This window comes from Bombus pascuorum, chromosome 1 (assembly GCF_905332965.1).
Source record: "Bombus pascuorum chromosome 1, iyBomPasc1.1, whole genome shotgun sequence".
In the NCBI taxonomy this organism is placed as follows: Eukaryota; Metazoa; Arthropoda; class Insecta; order Hymenoptera; family Apidae; genus Bombus; species Bombus pascuorum.
Genome location: NC_083488.1, coordinates 4394431 through 4414562, shown reverse-complemented (window position 1 = coordinate 4414562; position 20132 = coordinate 4394431). Strand labels below are relative to the sequence as shown.

The window sequence follows — 20132 nt, the reverse complement described above, 5'->3', positions numbered from 1 at the left end:
TGATAGTCTGTTTGAAGAATAGCGCGGCAAGTTGTTCGATCGAAATATTCGCCGTTGCTCTCTATTATAGCTTTAAGCCATCCATCGTCGAATCAACGACGAGTTTTATCACGAAAAAATTCTACCGCCGTACCGTCTAGACCGCATGTAGTCTTTAGACAAGATCCGATCGTCGAGTATCTTCTCCGCTAATTGGAAGTGGGTTCATCGGATAAGGCGTGTTGCATCGATCGAAACAGGTAGTAATCGGAAGGAGTAATATCCAGTGAATAAGCTGGCTGTCGCAAAACTCGTTATGATGTACTCTGTCGTAGCAGCAGTTCGAGGCTTAGCGTTATCGCGCAGCAATTTCACGGAACGTCCTTCTTAATCAATAGCCTGACGATCGGATCTTGTTTAATTGTAAAGACACGCGATATTCTTCCGTGATTCTCTTATAAAAAGCAAGAAGAAATACTTGACTCGAAGAACGCGCGGTATTTATTTTTTAAATAAACGTTGAATTTCGCTGTAAAATTGAGATTGTTCGTTCTTACGCCTAATACATAATTCTGAATTCATTTAATTGTATCGCGTACAGTCTATCTCTATTCCTCTCCGTGATACAGAGTTTAAAAATACATTTCTTGCACTTTGGAGCTGTATATAAATATAAAACAGCTTTCGAATTTTTATTTCAAATGATAATAACGAGATAAGTTACAAATTAAATCTGGTACAAGCGCTTCCACTGGTTGCACGCTCAGGGTTGTAATTGCACGTCATACGGCATAGTAGCATTATGGAAAATCGTAGAACTATAGTGGAAGAATAATTTATAAGACGTTCTTCGGAGCGACGTTACAGATCTATGTTCTAACGTTGTTGATAGACAACGTTACACGGAACAACGAACACGAGATAGTAGAAAATCTGAGACATTGCTATATCGGGAGATGAGCGTTAAATGTGGCTGCAAAACAACGTAAATCTACGATAACATAGAACATTATAGAACAGTATAAATCAGCCACAATTTCTTACAACCTCGTTCCGTTCTTCTGGAACGGTTCACCGACCGAGATTCAATTTTTATCGCCTCGAGTCACACCGTAATCGTATATCACCGTCGAATAATACGTATACGAGTGATCTGTAAATAATACGTGGAACTTAAGCGTGGTACAAATTGCTTTCCACCGGTCGGCCGAGCGGCTTTAGCGGACGTGCAACCTTTCGCCAGCACAAAGCGCCTCTTCTACCGAAGAAGCTTTTTCCGCCCCGTGCTTTCTTTACCGCCTTGCCATTTCGACGGCTTAAGGCCTTCCGATGCGGCCCTCGACCAACGACCTTCTAACAAGATATAATATTTATATCAACCGGTGAAATATTCTCCCCTCGTCGTTTGTAAATATGGAGGCCGTTTCGTTCAACAGCTCGGTAATTTGGTCCTGCCCGCGGTAATGGCCAAAGGTATAATAATTCCAAGTACGACACGGTAACTTTGATGGTAGTATAATATACCAAGACTATTGTGTCTCGTCGTTGGTTTTATGAAAATGCAATGCCATGTGCCGCTACAGATTTAAGTAGTAAGACGATGTTATGTTCGTCAAACTCGTGCTACGTTCTTCCGGTCATAATCGTATTTTTCGTAACATTAAAAAGTATCTTGAGCTTGGACGTAGTATGACAGAACTATTATTATCGGTATACATGAGTTTTGTATTAAACTTCGAAAGTGTTTTTGTTCGTTCAAACAAGAGCAGCATTGAAGTATAGAAATTCGAGCGTCGTAGGATAAATTGACGATTCGATCAACGTGTCATACTACGCGATTCTTCCATCCAATTTTGTATTAAACGGTGAAAGTTTTCTTGCTTATCGAAAGCACGGTAGCTTTCAAGTATACGAATACACCAAGACGAGTTGGGTCGATAAATCGACCAGTATTATACAACACGATTTTTCCTTTCAATTTTATATTAAACATTAAGACTCTTCTTGTTTGTCGAATAGCATCGAAATATACAAATTCCCCGGTCGTCTGTAAAAATCCAGCAGCTCCGCGATCCCCTCGAAACCATCGATGAAATACACGTCGTAATCAATTCGATCCGAAAGGCATGGCGTGATGGAAAGTCGTATTTCCGGTACTGGCATTCTCTTGCGCGTCCTTCTTCCCATTTACATTTATATCGACATTTTTCATTGTTTCTAGGTGTGTACGATCAGCTACCCAGATGGACCTCGCGTCTCTTCCTCACCCTGATGGGATCCATGGATATTACTGGCTTGGCAACCAAGAAGCGATCGCGGATTTTGTCATTAGGTGGTAATGACAAAAATAATGACACGTCTCTTCTTCACCTTGATGGAATTCACTAGGTGATAATGACAAAATCCGCAATCACTTATTTGCCAACCCAATAATATCTATGGATTCCATCAGGGTGAAGAAAAGACGCGAGGTCCATGTGGGTAGCTGATCGTACACACCTAGAAACAATGAAAAATGTCGATATAAATGTAAATGGGAAGAAGGACGTGCAAGAGAATGCCAGTACCGGAAATACGACTTTCCATCACGCCATGCCTTTTCACTAGGTGAAATTATCACTAGGTGATAATGCCAAAATCTGCAATCACTTAGTTGCTAACCCAATAACATCATCTCGAGGTTGGATGTAAGTGCCCAAGAACTCTCGATGTTCAACAAAAAAGGGTTTATTTAACAATTAACAGTCAACGGTCAACGATTGACAATTACGCTTCTCAAATGTGTTTGCTTCGCTCTTACGCTGGACCCTTCGCACTTCGCAGTTCGGAACGGAATAAAGCTTTTGTTCAAAACCAAACGGATTCTTTTCTCTCACTACGCACGCGTTTGTTAGATGTCCGCGACCGTTGCCGCGTATGATGGTACATTAGGCATATGGGTCTTGCTTTGGAGGTATAGCGCTTTGTGTCGCGAAGCCATCGGAAAGTTCCGTCGTCGAATGCCGCCACAGTTTTATTCGAACGTACCACATTTTCGGCCAAAAGGCTTATCTTCGTGATCGCGTCGAGTGTATCAAAAATAACTGATCAGTCCCGCGTTCCATTACCTAAATAACTGTCTTTTATGCCGCACCGCTCTCTATTATATCACTATATCGTGCGCCGCAGGTTACTTAATTTTGGTCGCTCATAGGAGGACTCATAGGAGGCTCGGTGATCCAATTACCGTGGTGCACCGCGAACGCTGAAGCACGGATGACGCGACACCCTCCGACCATCCCTTTTCACGTCGAAGGGGAAAAGCAGGCTTGCCGCTACCTACGTTGGTAACGATCCTCGAACGTAGAACGGATGATGTCTCGCCATAGGCAGCGAGGATTCCATTCCGCTGACGGATATCAATTCATTTCCTGCGAAAGCTCGCAACTGCCGTATTAAATCGCCGTATCCGAATGTTTGCGAATCTTTCTTCGCCTTTGCTTCGCAATTATTCTCTATGGTCTGTGATCTCTATCGACCTGTTTCTAAGTGTGAATGGAAACTGTCTGTGCGTGTACGTGTGTGTGTGTGTCTGTATTACGATACCGTTAGGTTGAACGAGATCGTCGTATACAATTTAGATTCATCGCGATACGTGACGATCCGAGAGATTGAAAATGAAGAATCGCGCACGCCAAAGAATTACACTGTCTCTGTATTCGATGCTTCGTATAAGAAGGGACGATATTGTCTGCAATTGCACGATCAATCTCCTCGTTCGCCAATGAAATCGCAGCGTGTACAGGGCGCGGCCGAATAATGCACGTACGAACGAGCATAAGGTGTGCACGATAATAACCCGATGAAAGAGTAAGAAAGAGATGTGCAAGAAGATTTTTCGTCCGAAAAAACCGAGCTTGAAGTTGGATAATTATCAGCCAGGTATGGGTAAGCAATCGGCAGGAAATAATCGTACGTGTGAAAACAAGTGAAAAATAAGGAAAATTAAAATTTTCAAATTTAATTAAAAAACCAGGCAAAAGAAAATACATTTTCCGCTTATCCTCGCCCGTAGAACAATCTCTTGCCGATTATTCGCTCTTGTCCGGTGTGGAATCAATCATGCTCAAATATAGTTGATAAATTTTCAAATCCGATTTCCTCGGAGACTGTGTCCCGGGTGAAATGTTTTCTTCTTATCTGTGCATAAGTAATCGCCTTATGGCCGCCTGTACATTCCGCAACACTCTCTACACCTGTAACTTCCTACTTTATCGATCTCCTGAAATTGTTCAAACGCATTTTCGCAATGCGATTGACCTGATCAAGACCTAAAATCCATTAGTCGATAGATCGAGACAGCGAATCGCGTCAACTGGAACGTAGAAGCGTAAAATATCTATCTATCGTCGGTCGTTGAAAACATAGTAATAGTATACTCGCATCTGCTAGTGTGCATTCGTCGTTAAAAGATTCAAGCTCGTCTGGAATTCTTTGAAACTGACCAGGATATAAAGGAGTGGCGACATTCGCAAGAGAGAGGGTTGCGATTGATTTCCTTGGAGCAATCGGATAAATCGGACGACGTCGGTGGGCGGAACAGGCCGCGACGTATATTCGATGCGACACACAATACCGCACAGTCGAGCGTATTCTCGATGGAAAATAGAAAGCTCGCTTACAGGCCAAAAGTGAAACGATCTAGAAAACTAGGAGGCACGCGCGATAAGCAGGAAATCGTTGCTACGTGACCATCCCCTTTGCTCTACACGCATCCAACGTTCGAATCGGTCGGGAAAATTATTGTAATCTTCGGCGGCGCTTTCGATACCGGCGTAACCGGCCCGGCCCTGTGTCGTCGAACGCTCGATAAAGTAAGGATATTCGACTTGCTATTTATTTTCGGCTCGATAGGCAAGAAGAAGAATGCCGCGCGAAGCTTTTTCATTCTTGTAGCTGGCGGGAACGATCGAAAGGTGTACTCGTAGAAAGGTCTTGGCTATGCAAGCTCCTCGTTCCATTGGCAGATAGCAGGGAAGGTTAGCGGATATTTGTATTTAGATTGACGATTTTTACGGATATTTGGCTCAAGAGAAGAAAATGTTTAAAGAGGCGGATGAAAGTCAATTTTTGCGTGGTATAGTCGTGGACAAATAGTTAGCGAGAAACGAATAAATTCTGCAGGTACACGAACGTTGACATATTCCACGGAGACAAGCTTAAACAACGCGATACTTTGTTCTACCGAATTGTTGCACGAGGATACAGTTCTCTTAAGTTGTGTCATTAAGAAAGAACGAAGAGAAACAAGTAACGAATATAAGGATCAGAACGATGTGATTTGTTACAAAAGGATTAATTTCATTGTTAAAAATGCCATCTTCTAGGATCGCGACAAATCTATAGAAATGCTACCCTTCGCGTGTTTAAACGATCATCGTCGTGCGTAATACAGACTCGTTAAATACCAATTTAAATAAGAAGGCGAGGAAATGAAATAGGGCAAAAGGAAGAGACACGTGAAACGCGATAATATTGCTGCAACGCGAACCGTATCAGCTCGTGAACGGAAAATATCGAATATCGATTTAACCGAAGGCTCGAAACCTTGGCATTGAATTCACCAGCCTGGCTGCTTCTTTTGCCTTCGCTCTCTATCTCCTCTTTATTTTCCGGTACGCTTTTCATGCGTTCCGCTTTTTCTTCCCTTTTCATACGCGCCATTGTTAGACTAGACTAGACGCTCTGAAACTACTTTTCACCCGGGGGGCTGCAACCTACACGCTCACCGCTTCGCAATATCAGCCTATATTTTGTCGTTACGCCATTGTGGCCCCTGCTGCAGCTCACGAAACCCTGGTATCCCTTGTTTTCTTTTCACCTACGCTTCAGCGAAGCTCCGCGGTTCTTCTTAATACCCGGGATCGTTCCGTTGCCCGGTCAGAAGGCTTGGTTCCTGGCTTTTGTTTGCCACAGACACGATACAGGCGTTTAAACGATCTAAAAATTGGAGCGCCAGACGAAAGGGATGAAGAGATCGCGCGATTGATTCCTAGAGAGGTACGACGATGATTAATTACGTCGTGACGATTCCGCGCGTCACGGACCACCTGTTCCGATTTTCTCGCAGCGATGTACCTTTTATGCGCCTCCTATCGTCTCTTCGTTACACGCGTTATGTTCGTCATCGAGAATCGATAAATTCTTCCCAAAAGGGAATCTACGCACGAGATTCTTTCACACGTAATGGATCACTCGCAACGTCGAGAGCAGAGTAGCATCTCACGGGTATTTCTTGCTCCAAAGAAAGAAACCACGAAGACGGACAAAAGAGAACGCGTTTAGGAAGAATATATTTTTTAAAAATCGCGAACGCTAAGCATTCTACCTGTATCTTTCTTATTTCCGTAGAATATTCGCAGAGAGGTGAAATCTGTCGCGTTGAAATTCCAGTCTCAGCCGGAATTTAGTCGGTCGGATTTCAGACTCTCGCGACCTTTATCGAGCCGCGTATTTCCGATTCTTCGAGTTTCGTAATGTTCGCGCAACGTCGTATCGTTAACGCGCCGAGAGAGAGAGAGTTCGCTCTCGCGATTTCATCTTTTATTTCTTTCGAGCGACTGCCTGTATTTAAAACAAAATTACCGTAAACGTCCGAAGCTTCTTCGCAGGGCGTCTTCGGCAATTGCCTCGGTACTTTGCGATATTACTCGTTACGTCGCTGTCTAATCTTTCTCCGTTTTCATTATTCGCTACCCTGAATACATCTCTGAAATTTCTATTACTCACTGTCATCTCTAATGATTCCTTTGTGCAATCCACCTGTCTCAACGTATCGTTTCTCACTACGAACTGCAAAGGTTTAAGGGGGTGTCCTGAATTACAATGTTCTAAAACAGCGTTTCTTTGTAATTTTTTTTTAGAAAGGAAAGAAAGAAACGAAGTTGTTGAATTGTAAGGTATGGTTTTATATATATATTTAACGAGTACAAAAAATTTTTTTTAAAGTAAATTCAATCGACGGGGAAGATTCACCTCGTAATTCTTGATGGAAACAAAAATACAAAAAAGAATTATATTATTATATATTTTTCTTCCGAATGAACTAAACAACGACAGAAAAAAATGTGAAATTAAAAATGTTGGCGCTAATAAGGTGCTATAACAATTATTTAAATTTTTTCTGCCTTTGTTTAATTCACCCAGAAGAAAAATATATAATAATTTAGTCCTTTCTTGGGTTTTTGTTTCAGTCAAGAATTACGAGGTAGATCTTTCCCGCCGATTGAAATAGGCTTAGAAATCTGTTATAATTTTTCTTTTTACTTTAAAAAAATTTTTTTATATTCGTTAAACATATATAAAACCATACCTCAAAATTCAATAACTTCGTTTCTTTCTTTCCCTTCTGAAAAAAATCACAAAGAAACGCTTTTTTAGAATATTCTAATTCAAGACACCCCCTTAAAAAACACAGTCGAAATGCGGAGAAGCGTATCTCGAATCCATCGCTAAGTAGTAGGATCGTTGGTAAAGTGGATGCCGAATACTCGCGACCTACTTGCTATCCATCCATCCGATACATGGCACTCGTGCGAAATTTATTCGCAATTGCGGAGGCGGCGGACAGAAGACGAAAACAGGATAAGCTTTTGGGAGAATTCGAGGCACAAAAGCGTGGCAGATTACGCGCTGAAAGTTGCAGCGTAGCTTTGGAACAAGGTCTGCGAATATACAATAACGAAGTAAAACCTAGTTCGCCAAAGCGTGTTACGTTCTCGCAGCTGAGCTACGCGTCTCGTTACTTCTATCCACGACTACGCTCTGTCGTGTCTTCTCGTCCAAGCGTACGTACAGTCGGCAACGAAAATATCCTGGACAAGTTAGCGGGAACCGGCTACCAACGAAGCTTCGCTGAACGCTGCTTTGCCTGTGTCAAAAATGGAAATATATTCGTTTCCACCGTTTAACGTTAATTCGCGTAGAGGAAAATCCTCTACCGAACCGTACGCTCGACTTTGCGAATTTATTTATGCGAATTATTGCGAATGTATTTATTAGAGCTTTGCGGGGCTTCCGCTTTTACACGTAGCTCCTTACAAATTCTATACGACCGTTTCAGCTACGTTTACTTATCGCTATATAAGCTTTGTCCGATTGCTTTGTCCAACAATTACACTTTGGTAACTTGGTAATTGGCAAGGGAAATTGTGCGAAGCGAACTGTAATTCTATTGGATATTTTCGTAATGAACAAGAGAAAAGAACGAGAGAAAGACAATTTTGAAGATGTATTTTATTTATTTTATAAGTTGGCTGTTTCTCACGAGTATACTCGTCACGCGTAAAAAGTAGCTAGAATTTGCTACTTAAATTGCAATGCAAACATAATTCCAGTTTGCACAATTCCAGTGCAAACTAAGATATATCCGTAAATTTTAAGATGTTTCGAATATTCGCAGGCTGAGACGAAATAGAACGAACAAATAGAAAGATATAAATAATTATTACGAGAAAACCCTATACAACTGCTTCTTTTGTCCTCTGCTACACATTTTAGGCGCACGCTTTTCAAAGAGGTCGCAACAGCTAACTGATTGAGATAATGATAAAACGAAACCTCTAGTTTCTTTCGATTTTGCCCAATGGGCTGGATAAGACCCCCGTACGATATTACCCCTAATCTGAACTAACAACGATAACATCGAGAATGATTAGGTTCCTCCATTCCCTAGCCGATACGGTCTCCGTATGCCCATCTATTACACCGTGTACGTACACTGTAACCAATCTTCCTGCAAAGAAACCCGCACCATATTCTTCCCGACGATATACGCAGATTTACCGTTTGATTTAGTCTTTTTCTTCGACAACTTTTCCTGTTTTCGGCTGTTGTTTGTCATCCTAAGTTCGAAGGTTACTTGTCCTTCTATTTTTTCCCAAAGGTAGCGAGCAATTCGTTTTCGTATCCAGGCGATTCCTATTTCACGCGATGACAAATCGACGACGAAACTCTGTCGACGAACGCTTGAATGTGACAGAAGAAGACGATTACCGAACGATTAATTATCAGGTCATTCCATAAGTAAATTCAGTAAACAGACAGTCGTTGGTTTTCGCATACCAGACGAAAGTAAAAAGTTTTGTAATTCGTCGGCCCAGCCTGTGAAACTTTCCGCTTCAGTTTTGTAAAAGCCCGATAGCGACGACTCCCGCCGTCCTAAACTGAGCTCTTAGGAGAAAACCGCGTTACTTATGGGCTCATCCAACGTGCAAGTACGAAATAATAAGTACGCTGTACAGTTTTGTACAGGTTTCTTCTACCATACAAAGTACGAATAAATAAAAAATAAATAAATCAAGTACACACGACACTGAAACCAATTCGACCAAACATCGTCGATATTTATTCCCACCATCTGGCCATTTATTTTTGTCTCCGACTGTAGGTGTATCCGCGCTACGGTTTTTTAGCTTTTTCGCCATTGTTCTGCGTACACACAGGGGAATCCCCGCTTCGTTCCGACGAGCTGTTCCGTGTTTTCTTACGCCTCCGCTTTCTCTCTGGAACCTCGCCGTGTTATCGACAAATTAAAAGCTCGCAACCTTCCGCGACTCTAGACGCGTCATCGCGGCGAAATCAACGCGGAAACGCAATCTGGATACGATGGTGTATCGCGAAGAAGCGTAAGGATCGTTGGCAAGATCAAATGATCGTGAAATGTTTAATGCTGCAGCCGAGGGCCACGCGAAGTCCCGTGCTGCGTGTTCCGTTAATTTCGACGAGCCACGTTATTACCGCGCGATCCTCGCGATGAACATGTACGAAATGTAAGTTTCGTTCTCGATCTTGTAGAGAAAAGTATGAAAATCCAGCGCACAGCTGAAGAGTTAAACGTCTTCTTGAACTGCAAAGGCTGGGTTGATCGTAATTTCTTGGCACGTAGATATTCCACGTTCGTTTGCTTCTAAATTACACACGTTTACTTGTGTATTATTTATTATTGGTATTGGCAAACTTTATTATTATTATTAAAGCTAATAATTATAACACGTAGACTGCCACACGACATTTTTATATTTTGCCTATGGGCAACGGTATTTCATTTTTGTAAAATGTTACATTAATTACGATTAATCGTTGTACAGCACGTTTTTCATTTTACACCGTTTCCAGCTATTCGAAATTTGTTGGTTGATCGACTCGTTCTGTTTCAATCGTTACGAAACAACGTAAAAAGTCCTGTCATCAATGAATACTGTCGTGAATATCGATGAATATAAACGTGTTTCTGATAAATCGAAAGCTTTCATTAACGCTTTATGCTCGATGCACCGCTTGAACGAAAACGCATAAATTAAAAACGCCTGTTAAAATATTGAAAGCTTACCAAGCTATCAAAATCTGTCGAAACTTTCAAGACTTTCGAGCTTATCAAGACGCGCTACTTATCGGAACTTTCGAGAGTTGCAATCGTGTTCGTAGTGATTCGAATTCTTCGTCGCATCTGCAGATTCGAAACGATATTCCAAGCGTTTTAGATTCCATCGCTGACTGGATACACGAGCCCCAGGATGTTCCAGGCGAAAAATCGTCTACGAGAAGGAAAGAAGAGGAAGGGAGACACGGAGAAACGAGGAGCAGCAGAAAAGAAGAGAGCTCGCGTCGTCTGGAAAAAGAATAAGGGGATTAGTTGTAATTGGAACTAACGCACCTAGATTCTTGTAAAAATCGTGGATAATATTTGCATTTATCCACAGTAACGATACCCGTTAGAAACTCGCTGGAATTTTTACAATGATTTAGACAATGGCAGTTACTTTTAATTTAACGCGCATTTTCATTGTCTTCTTTCTTTCTTTTTTTTTTCTTTTTTTGTGTGTGACGGGATTAGAGATTTTTAGGTTTCGTTCGTTTCAAATCCTCTTGTACTTGTCTGGAGCGGTGTTGTTACCTGAAAATTATATGTAGTCGAGTAGTAACGTGTATATGAATGATACGCAGCATGCATACGAAGAGTGAGCAGAGTGAAATGGAGAGGATGAAATGGGACGAACGAAGGGGATGATCGTGTTAGCGTGTTGCGTCTGGTACGTAAGAAATGTGGCGCGAGACAATATAAAATTGCGTCTCGTTAAGTTGTATGCGCGAATGTTCGTGTTGTATTTTAACTACGTCCACGACCAGCGTGAAGAATTAATCGCACGATCGATCCAACGTGGTAGAATTGACAAATAAATATAAAATGATAAAAGATCTTTCGTAAGTTTATGATCAATTTCTATCTTCACAAGTGAAAAGATAGACGTAAAATGAAACGAAAATAATTTAACCAATTGACATCAAAGGATTGCACGTCTGAGAGCGCGTCTGTGACTTTTCGCTGCAGCATCCGATGCAGAGTAACATCTGACCATCGCGCAACCTCAAACTGCCTTCCTTAGGGAGAGACGCCTCGGGACGTGTTCAGAATTCGTCTCTGCCACTTCTCAACTCACGAAATAGATTCTGTTTCTTCTCTGTATTCGAAATTTGTAGCTCGATTCCAGCTACATATTTCGTAAAGTATTGCCGCGCTTAAGATTCCCTGGGTCGTTGCAATCAATCGCATTACCTATTTAGAGTATTATAAATAAAATATCAATTTAAAGCATAGTGGTAAGTTAAGTATTGTATAAAAGCACAGACTGTTCTATCTACCAAAATTAAGGGACAATTTATTATCCGTCATTAACCCGGAATAAGTGGTGCGTGAAATATGCAAATGCTATTCCACGTGTATTCCGCGTTTATGTTTATTCATAGAGTTCTCAACAGTTTTTACTTTACGAGAAAAAAAAGGCTGAATTACAGATGTATACCGGATATATTTTATTCTCTGTGCCTAGTCCAACAAAAGATCATTGCGTGACACGTTTTATCATTTGGGAAAAATAAAGATTCTTGTGTAAAAAATTAGAATTTATTCTTATATTTATAATATTAAATATTATAATACGTTAATTAATTCTAAGCTAATTCTTCCGCGGTTCACATCTACTGAAAGTACTTTCACCTCCACACGCTGACCTATCGAAACTACCGAATTCTTTAACCATTTCGTTGGTATAAGTCCATCTCTACCCGCTCCTATATCCACAAACGCTCCAAAGTGTGTAATGTTTCGTATCGCACCCGTTACTGATATCCCCGCGCTCAAATCATTAATACTGAGCAAACTCTTTCGAAAAAGAGGAGTACGAGTCTTTAATCGTATATCCTCGTCCTTCTTCATAGATAAGCCTTTGACTATCACCTCCATAGTCGTCTCGTTAGTATCAAGCTTCTGGGCCAAACTAGCAAACCCTTCGTCAGCACACGATTTTACTTTTTCGATGAACTCCGTAGTTCCGAAATTCTCCAAGTTACAATTACAATATTTCAAGAAACGTTCGGCTATTTTGTACGATTCAGGATGGATCCAAGATTGATCTAATAAGTTATACGCCTGCTTAGACTTCTTAGCAGGCTTGCGTTTCTCAGAATTATCATTCATCGAAGTCTCTGGCAATATCCTAATGAAACCAGCACATTGTTCGAATACCTTGTTCCCAATTCCTTTCACATCCAGTAATTGTTGCCTATTTTTAAACGGTCCAAATTCGGATCTCCATTCTATAATATTATTTGCCCTGGATGCATTCAAACCTGCAACTCTTCTTAAAAGACACTGAGACGCAGTGTTCACATCCACACCCACAAAGCTCACAACCTCTGAAACAACCTGTAATCATTTTTATAGCTGTTATTGAATTTGTCAATTAATTACTTTATCTTGAATCTTAAAGCTATTGAATTTTATATTCACCTCATTTAATGCCGCTAACAATTGCTTCTCTGGTAGATCATGCTGATACATTCCCACACCTAAATGTTTAGGATCTACTTTTACTAATTCAGCGAGTGGATCTTGTAGACGTCTCGCTATAGAAATAGCAGAGACTAAATTCGTATCGAGGTCCGGGAACTCGGATTTTGCTTCGGGACTACAGCTGTAAATCGATGCTCCGGCTTCGTCAACTATCGTGTACGAAACCTCCATCGATCCGAACGCATTGGACTTAATTAACTTGTTTAGAAACATTTCAGTTTCTCTGCAAGCTGTAGCATTGCCCAATGCTAAAACTGTAGCCTTATATTTCGTTACTAAAGCTACCAAAACATCGGCTGATTTATCATAAGATTTTTTTTCCTTTGTGTGTGGATAAATTACATCTGTTTCAAGTACATCACCCTGCTCAGAGATTGCCGCTAATTTACAACCGTGTGAAAATCCTGGATCTATAGCAAGTATGACCTTTCCTCGTACAGGTGGAGTAAGAAGCAACTGTTTAACGTTAGTTACGAAAACTTCTATAGATGCTGTCTCTGCTTTTTGTTTCATTTCGCTTCTCACTCTACGTATTACTAAGGGCTTTATCAGCTTTGTATAAGCATAGTTAATGCTGTCGTTTAATAATTTAGAATGTAATTTAGATGTTGCGATGGCTGCGTTATATTGTTTATAACAGTGTGCTTTAAATCCCTTTTCGAAAAAGTCAGGAATGGTCATCTTTACATTAAGAAACTTTTGCGCTTCCCCACGATTGATAGCTAATATTTGATGAGGTTTAATGTATTTTGTGTTTGCATTAAAGTCATAATATGTTTCATACTTTCTATGAGCATCCTTTTCTTTACTATCTGCAGATTTACTATTGGTTTTACATTCTGTAATCTGGATTTTTATCGCAGATTTGCTTTGAAGCTCTTTGACTTTATCAAATACAGTTTTATTCTTATTTATACTATCTGCTATAATATGTACAATTCCATCTATAATCTGTTGCTCAGTTTTTAATCCATCCTTAGTGGAATCGATAAAAGAAGATAATGGAGGTAGTGCCTGACCCTGTAACGCAAAATCACTTACAGATCCCAAACCTAGCTCTTTTGCTCTTTCTGCTAAAGTTCGCTTAGATGCTGGCTTGAAAAAAGAATATATATGTTCTAAGTCGTCTAAAGATTTGGCAGATACAACAGCAGAATACATAGCAGGAGACCACTGTCCTAATTTGTCAATAGACTTCAATATAGTATTAGCACGTTGTTTGATAACTTTAGCATGATCGAGACTTTCTTTCAGTGTTCTTAGCTTATCTGGCTCCATGCCATCAGTCATATCTCTCCTATATCTTGCAATAAATGGGATTGTATTGTCATTATTAAAAAGCTTTATAACATTTTCTACTATATGTTTTTCAATATTGTTCACTTCACTAACATAATCTTCAACAGTCCATTCTTTCAATTCTGTAGATTTTAAAGATATATCTTTTAATATTTGTTTAATATTTCCTGTGTCAGAATTTTGTATTTCTTCTTTTTTCCTCTTTGCATTTTTATCTTGTGTCTTTTTATTCAAATCTACTGATTCATTTGTGTTATCTGTAAGTTCTGTTTTTATTTTTTTTCTTCCAAGTTTTGTTGCTATTTGTTTACTATTTTCACTTAATGAAAGGGTTCTTTTAGTACTATTTGTAGTTGTCTTCCTCTTTTTCTGAGGTGCTTTCGTGGGAACATAATTTTCATCATTTGAAATATCTGCAGGTTCATCCTCAGAATCACTTGAAGAAATAATTATTTTCTTTGCTCGAGACACTTGTCGTATGCTCCTTTTCATTATGACGTTTTTTACAAATAAATAACAAGTATCTAAACTACTAGAAAAAAATAAACATATGTTCATAACCTTTGGTAATCGTAAATTAAAACATTCTAGATTAATTATTAAATGTACAAAATATATTTATACACATATATATCATATAATTTCTTTTAATCTCTTACTTAACTACGAATAAGATTGTCATAAAAAGCTAGTAAATTGCTGCAACTCTATTTAATAATCATAATAATCAATAGAATTTTCCGAACAAGTTCAAGCACATCTTCGAACTAACCTCTGAAAATGTGTCTTAAGTTAAGGCGCTTGACGAGTTCGTGTAATCGGACAATTCTCAATATTTTTCGAAATTATATAAAAATTATAGATGAGATTATGAAATTATAATGAATAACTTTTGTAATTTTTCAATTATTATATTTCATACAGATTTAGTATAAGATTTTTTCATATATTTCAGGTGATTTTGCTTTACATACTTAGCTAAAACCTTCATATTTATAAAAATTTGATAATTATTTCTTTTCGAAGGCACCTTACTTAATAATGATTTGTCTGAAAGGATGATTTACGCTTCTGTAATATTAAAAACATAGGAATTAAAATAAACATAATAATGTGTAATAAAATAAACATAATAATACCGGAATACAGCTACGTATTTTGATATTGTAAATTTTTATACGATTCAAATATATAAACAATATATCATGGCAGAAAAATTTCGATCTTTCATCAAAGTATTAAACAACGAAATAAATAAACATCAACTGTTTAATGCATCTACAAGAATTAGTAGCGTTACTGGAAGGGCACAAGAAAAGTTGAACAGTATACAAAGCGCAGTTGCTGCAAAGTATGATGTTCTTACAAAGGTATTACATTTTATTTATTCATTAATAAGTATAAAAAATTATAATGTACTTATGTTTGAATATAAATCATTTAAATTTATTTACTCCAGCAAATCAATAATGATTTAACAATAATTCAAAATGTAAATGGAACACAATTAGCACCAAGTCCGTTACCAAAGAAAGTTGTAAAATGGTGGCAATGGTATCAACAAATAACAGGTTTGGACAAGGTTGAAATGGCCAAACAACAAGTGATCTTTGCGCAAGACAAGTTGTTTAAATGTCAAGATGAGAGAAGACAATTGAATCGTGAAGCAATGTTAATAAATGATAAATTAAAGGAAGTATATTCAGAACTTATTCAAATTAAGAGGGATGATCCAAAGTATGTACAATTGACAATAGTGGAAAACAAAAATCTTCAAGATCAAGCAAAGATTATGACAGAGCTTAATTTGTTAGAGAAAGAGGAAAAAGAACATTTCACATTATTAGCAACTGCTATTAAAGAATATCATGATAGTCAAACAATGAATGCTCAAAAGCATAAATACTTATCTATTGTTGCATCTGCTCTATTAGCGGTCATATCATTGGTAGCTTCGATAATATATAACAATATAAGGGTAGCAAATATTCAAAACATTTTATCTGAAGCACAAGAAAAGAATGAAAATGTGCTCAGAAATAGTTTTCTATCATTAGAAAGTAGTTTAAATACAATTCGTAAAACAATAGAAAAGAATAACGAACCAAAAGTAGTCATGGTTAATGAAGAATTAGATAATAGTAATGTTACAGAATTGCAAAGAGCTTGTGTTGTATTTGGGGTATGTATTGTTGGCATATATATACTGAGATCAGTAATTGGTTAATGGTTACCTTTCAATTCATAGTAATGAATTTATTTGAAATAATTTTTTAGTAACAGAGATATATTCGTTTATCAATGTTTAATAAATAAATGTATAATACATGTATATATTTAATTATATAATGAAATAAAGAATACATTAATATATGCATTTAATTGGATATATTTTATGATGTTTTGTAGTATTTTGTTATCATGTTATTTAGTTGCATTGTTCTTTGTATAAGAAACCGAGGCTATAATTTTCTCAGAAAAATACACATATATATTTGATAAACTGGGCAAATACAATGTGATATTTTTATATGGACAATCGTTTAACTAATTTTTATCTGCAATAAATGATTTTATTAAAAATAAAGTGAAATTGTTATGTGTTAAATATTAAGAAATTTAAATTTTAATTATCTGAATTATTTTATGTATTCCAGGATTTCCATTCCATACCATCTGGTAGCTTTACTTCAACTTTTCCTTTGCTCACTTCTGACCAATTTGTGCTTAACACTGTACCACCAGACTCTTGCTATATATGTAGAAATATTACAGTGTTAAAATCGATACAACATATTTGTCAAGTGCTTTTTGTAAAGAAATACTCACAAAAGATTTATTCATTGCACGTCTAACTTCATCAGATCCACTACCATATATCTGTTGGAATAAAGCATAGAGAGCAGCTTCTCCTATAGGCTTTTCTTCTGCTTCTTGTTTCTCAATCTCTTTTTCTACTTTATTCCAATCCCGTGTCTTTTTGGTAGTTCCAGGATTTTCTGGTGGTTGATTTCCAGCTTGTAAAATTTCTTAAAAAATTTAAATCATTTTAATATGACCATTCAAAGCAGGTTCTGTTTACACATAATATTTGAATCTTTGGTTTACCTTGAGGTATGGGTTGTATTGTATTTTGTGCAACAGGATTTCCTTCCAAAGTAGACCATGTAATTCCATCTTGTTTTTTCAATTTAATTTCTATTTTAGATGGATCAACTTTGTATGTGCACTCATCTGGTATTATTGCATGAGCTAAATCTAACTCCAAGCTATATTCATTGCCTGATGGTAACTGGGCAGACACGCTCAACTAAAACCAAACAAAGAATAAAATATACAACTGATATTCAACCAAACAATAATTACTTTCACGTAAATATGACCGACAAAAATGCAAAATGCACTAGTTAAAAAAACATTATATACATCTTACACTTTCACAAATGAAATATTTACCGTATTCTTCTCGTAAACAACTTTGACATTTTGTGCACTTTTCGCAAGAATCGGAACTATAACATGACTTTCTGTTTGATACCAATCGTGCCTTATTTTTGGAACTGGCATCTGTAAACGTTAAAAATTTTTATGTTACATGTACAGTATTGATGTATTAACCACATTTCTTACTTCATCATTATTCACTGCTGTTGGAGTTTCTTCGTTACCCATTAGGTCGATTCTTCTCTAAAATATCAAAGATAGACCATTAAGAAATTTAACACAACATTCACATATATCGTACTTCTCGAAAGTTCATATGAATAGTATAGACGAGGAACATAATACAAAAGAGATGCTAATCATAAAAGAGAGCAAACTATAAGGTGTACCATCTTATTGGTTTAGAAAAATCGAAAAAAGATTTTGTTGTATCTATTTTAGATTTTATATGTATAGTAATAAATAGACCGTAGATTTTTATGCAAATTCATATTTTTGAGAATATAATTAAAGATATAGAATTTCGGTAAAGTAATTCTGTAATTTGACTGATATGGTTGTGTTCTAAAATAAGTTTGTTTCTTCATGGATCTCTTGGAAATTAAGTCAAAATGTTTGAATTTCCTGTGAGATAAATGAAAGAAAGCCAACTTCCGGTGTCGCTTCAATGTTTTCATCAGTGTTACAAAATTTAATGTAGATAAATGTGAGGTTTAAAATCATAAATAAAAATCGAAGTTAAACAGTGATTGATAAAAATGAAAGAACCGTTCAAGGCGATTATCGATGATGTAATTATAGAACCATCCAAAGTTCAGCCAATCATTGGTAATTGCACTTTTATTCATTAAGAAGTATTTCGATATTTGAAACAACTCGTGTGTAAATTATTTTTCGAAAAATAATTGAATCGTGAAATTATACTACTCTTATAATCGTAATTGCCATTTATTTTCATTGATTTAGTTCTAAATTACAAGTGATAAACAACTTGTTTGATTTATCAATTTATAATTCATATAGTACATGTATTCATTTTGAGAAAAAACGTATATAATTGTTTTATAGTTAATTTTCAAAATGGAGAGCTCAAGGATGAGGAAGCCAAAAAAATGTCGTGTGGATTATTTTACGATCAAAACAAGAAGAGGACAATGCTGGCTATGTCAAATGGACAGATTGTTTATAGAGGTTATAAACCAGACACGAGCCAAGATTTGATGCGTACTATGCTTGTTCTTCATAACAGAAGGACAGGGAAGGTAAGATTGGTTCAGGCTGAACGTTGGCAAGTGACTCCAGTTTTGGATAAACCTGCAGTGGAAGATAATAAGAATGCAGAAGATGAAAGGATCGTTAATTTGAACAAACAGTTTGGATCAAAGAAAGCAAAAAGGAGGACAGAGCAATACGAAAGATTAAAAGTGAATGTAGAATCTGTTAAAGAACAGCTTGAACAAACTGTATCTAGTAAGGAATTGTCTTTGCAAATGTTTTATGATATACACATAATCTCGTGCTAATTTTCCTAACAATAGAGTTAAAATTTATTCTCATTACAGATGTTGAAATTGACAGAATGGACTTGTCAATACCATTGCCGGATAATGAGTATATTACAAATACCACTTTACCAGAGTGTAATAGAGATGCAACTAGTGTAAACGATGTATATAATATTTTTGATATTGTGCCAAAAAGTAAATTGGAATCTTTGTATGATCATGTTACAGAAATTTTAAATGATAATTCTAATAATAAACAAGAGTATGTTTATTTCGAAAAATTACTATCTTTCTTTATTATTTTATTGTATACTAATATATACATTTATTGCTTTTTCAGAAACTCAAAATTTTTCACTCAGACATTATATCATGTGAAATCTGATCCAGATAGTCTTAAAAAGACTGCGCTGCTGATTTATGTTCAATCAGTTGCAGCATGGTTAAATATGCCAATCAAGGATGCTAGAAAACGTGGTATCGAAGTTTGTTCAGCTTCTCAAGAAATTAATTCGCATATAATAAACACGTATAGTGTTCAGAGTAAACATGGGAGGTATGTGCAACAAACATATAATAATCACATAATAAAAATGTTTAATAATTCAATAATTAATTTTTAATATTTTATAGAATGAGACCAACCAGTGTAAAAGATATGGGAGTATTACACTGTATGATCTTAGCACTGATAATTAACAACTTTACATTAGATTTGGAAATATTTGCAACCATATTCAGTCATCGTATGGGTCTAAAAAAAATGACAGACCTTGCTAGAATTGTTGGTGCTTTACCTAACAAAGCGAACAAGAAACTTATTACTCTAAAAGTTCCATTGCCAGCAGCAATATCTGTTGTAAAAAAAGGCAGAAGGAAATAGTTATACATGAGTACAAATTTTTTATAGCTGTTTTATAAATGGATTACATTTAATATTTGTTAACTTTGTATAAATTGAAACCAAGTTATATTTAATTGAATAAACATTCGTTTATTATAGTTCGACCATTCTT

The 20132-nt window shown here is 37.0% G+C and overlaps 4 protein-coding genes across 5 annotated transcripts; 2 read left to right on the top strand and 2 right to left on the bottom strand.

Annotated features, from left to right (window-relative positions):
• Positions 1-11212: 11212 nt before the first annotated feature.
• Positions 11213-14714, bottom strand: LOC132912918 (S1 RNA-binding domain-containing protein 1). Its single transcript, XM_060970752.1, has 2 exons — positions 12806-14714; positions 11213-12721 (listed from the first exon to the last, which is right to left on the bottom strand). Exons 1-2 carry the CDS (start codon positions 14657-14659, stop codon positions 11948-11950), a joined length of 2628 nt encoding a protein of 875 aa, XP_060826735.1. The 5' UTR covers positions 14660-14714; the 3' UTR covers positions 11213-11947.
• Positions 14715-14903: 189 nt separating this feature from the next.
• On the top strand, positions 14904-16554 carry LOC132913491 (mitochondrial potassium channel-like). Of its 2 annotated transcripts, none has more exons than XM_060971893.1 (3): positions 14904-15122; positions 15194-15537; positions 15627-16554. In XM_060971893.1, the coding sequence occupies exons 2-3, from the start codon at positions 15373-15375 to the stop codon at positions 16392-16394; spliced, it is 933 nt and encodes a 310-aa protein (XP_060827876.1). In that variant the 5' UTR covers positions 14904-15122; positions 15194-15372; the 3' UTR covers positions 16395-16554. The 2 variants fall into 2 exon arrangements, with proteins under 2 accessions (XP_060827876.1, XP_060827883.1); XM_060971900.1 differs by having other exon boundaries at positions 14905-15122; positions 15225-15537.
• Positions 16555-16565: 11 nt separating this feature from the next.
• Positions 16566-17955, bottom strand: LOC132913628 (protein SGT1 homolog). The gene is made up of 5 exons (XM_060972087.1): positions 17798-17955; positions 17624-17734; positions 17276-17477; positions 16997-17196; positions 16566-16919 (listed from the first exon to the last, which is right to left on the bottom strand). The coding sequence occupies exons 1-5, from the start codon at positions 17837-17839 to the stop codon at positions 16812-16814; spliced, it is 663 nt and encodes a 220-aa protein (XP_060828070.1). The 5' UTR covers positions 17840-17955; the 3' UTR covers positions 16566-16811.
• A 271-nt stretch (positions 17956-18226) lies between these two features.
• On the top strand, positions 18227-20116 carry LOC132913410 (uncharacterized). The gene is made up of 5 exons (XM_060971740.1): positions 18227-18439; positions 18680-19081; positions 19174-19378; positions 19457-19672; positions 19750-20116. The coding sequence occupies exons 1-5, from the start codon at positions 18370-18372 to the stop codon at positions 19997-19999; spliced, it is 1143 nt and encodes a 380-aa protein (XP_060827723.1). The 5' UTR covers positions 18227-18369; the 3' UTR covers positions 20000-20116.
• Positions 20117-20132: the final 16 nt, after the last annotated feature.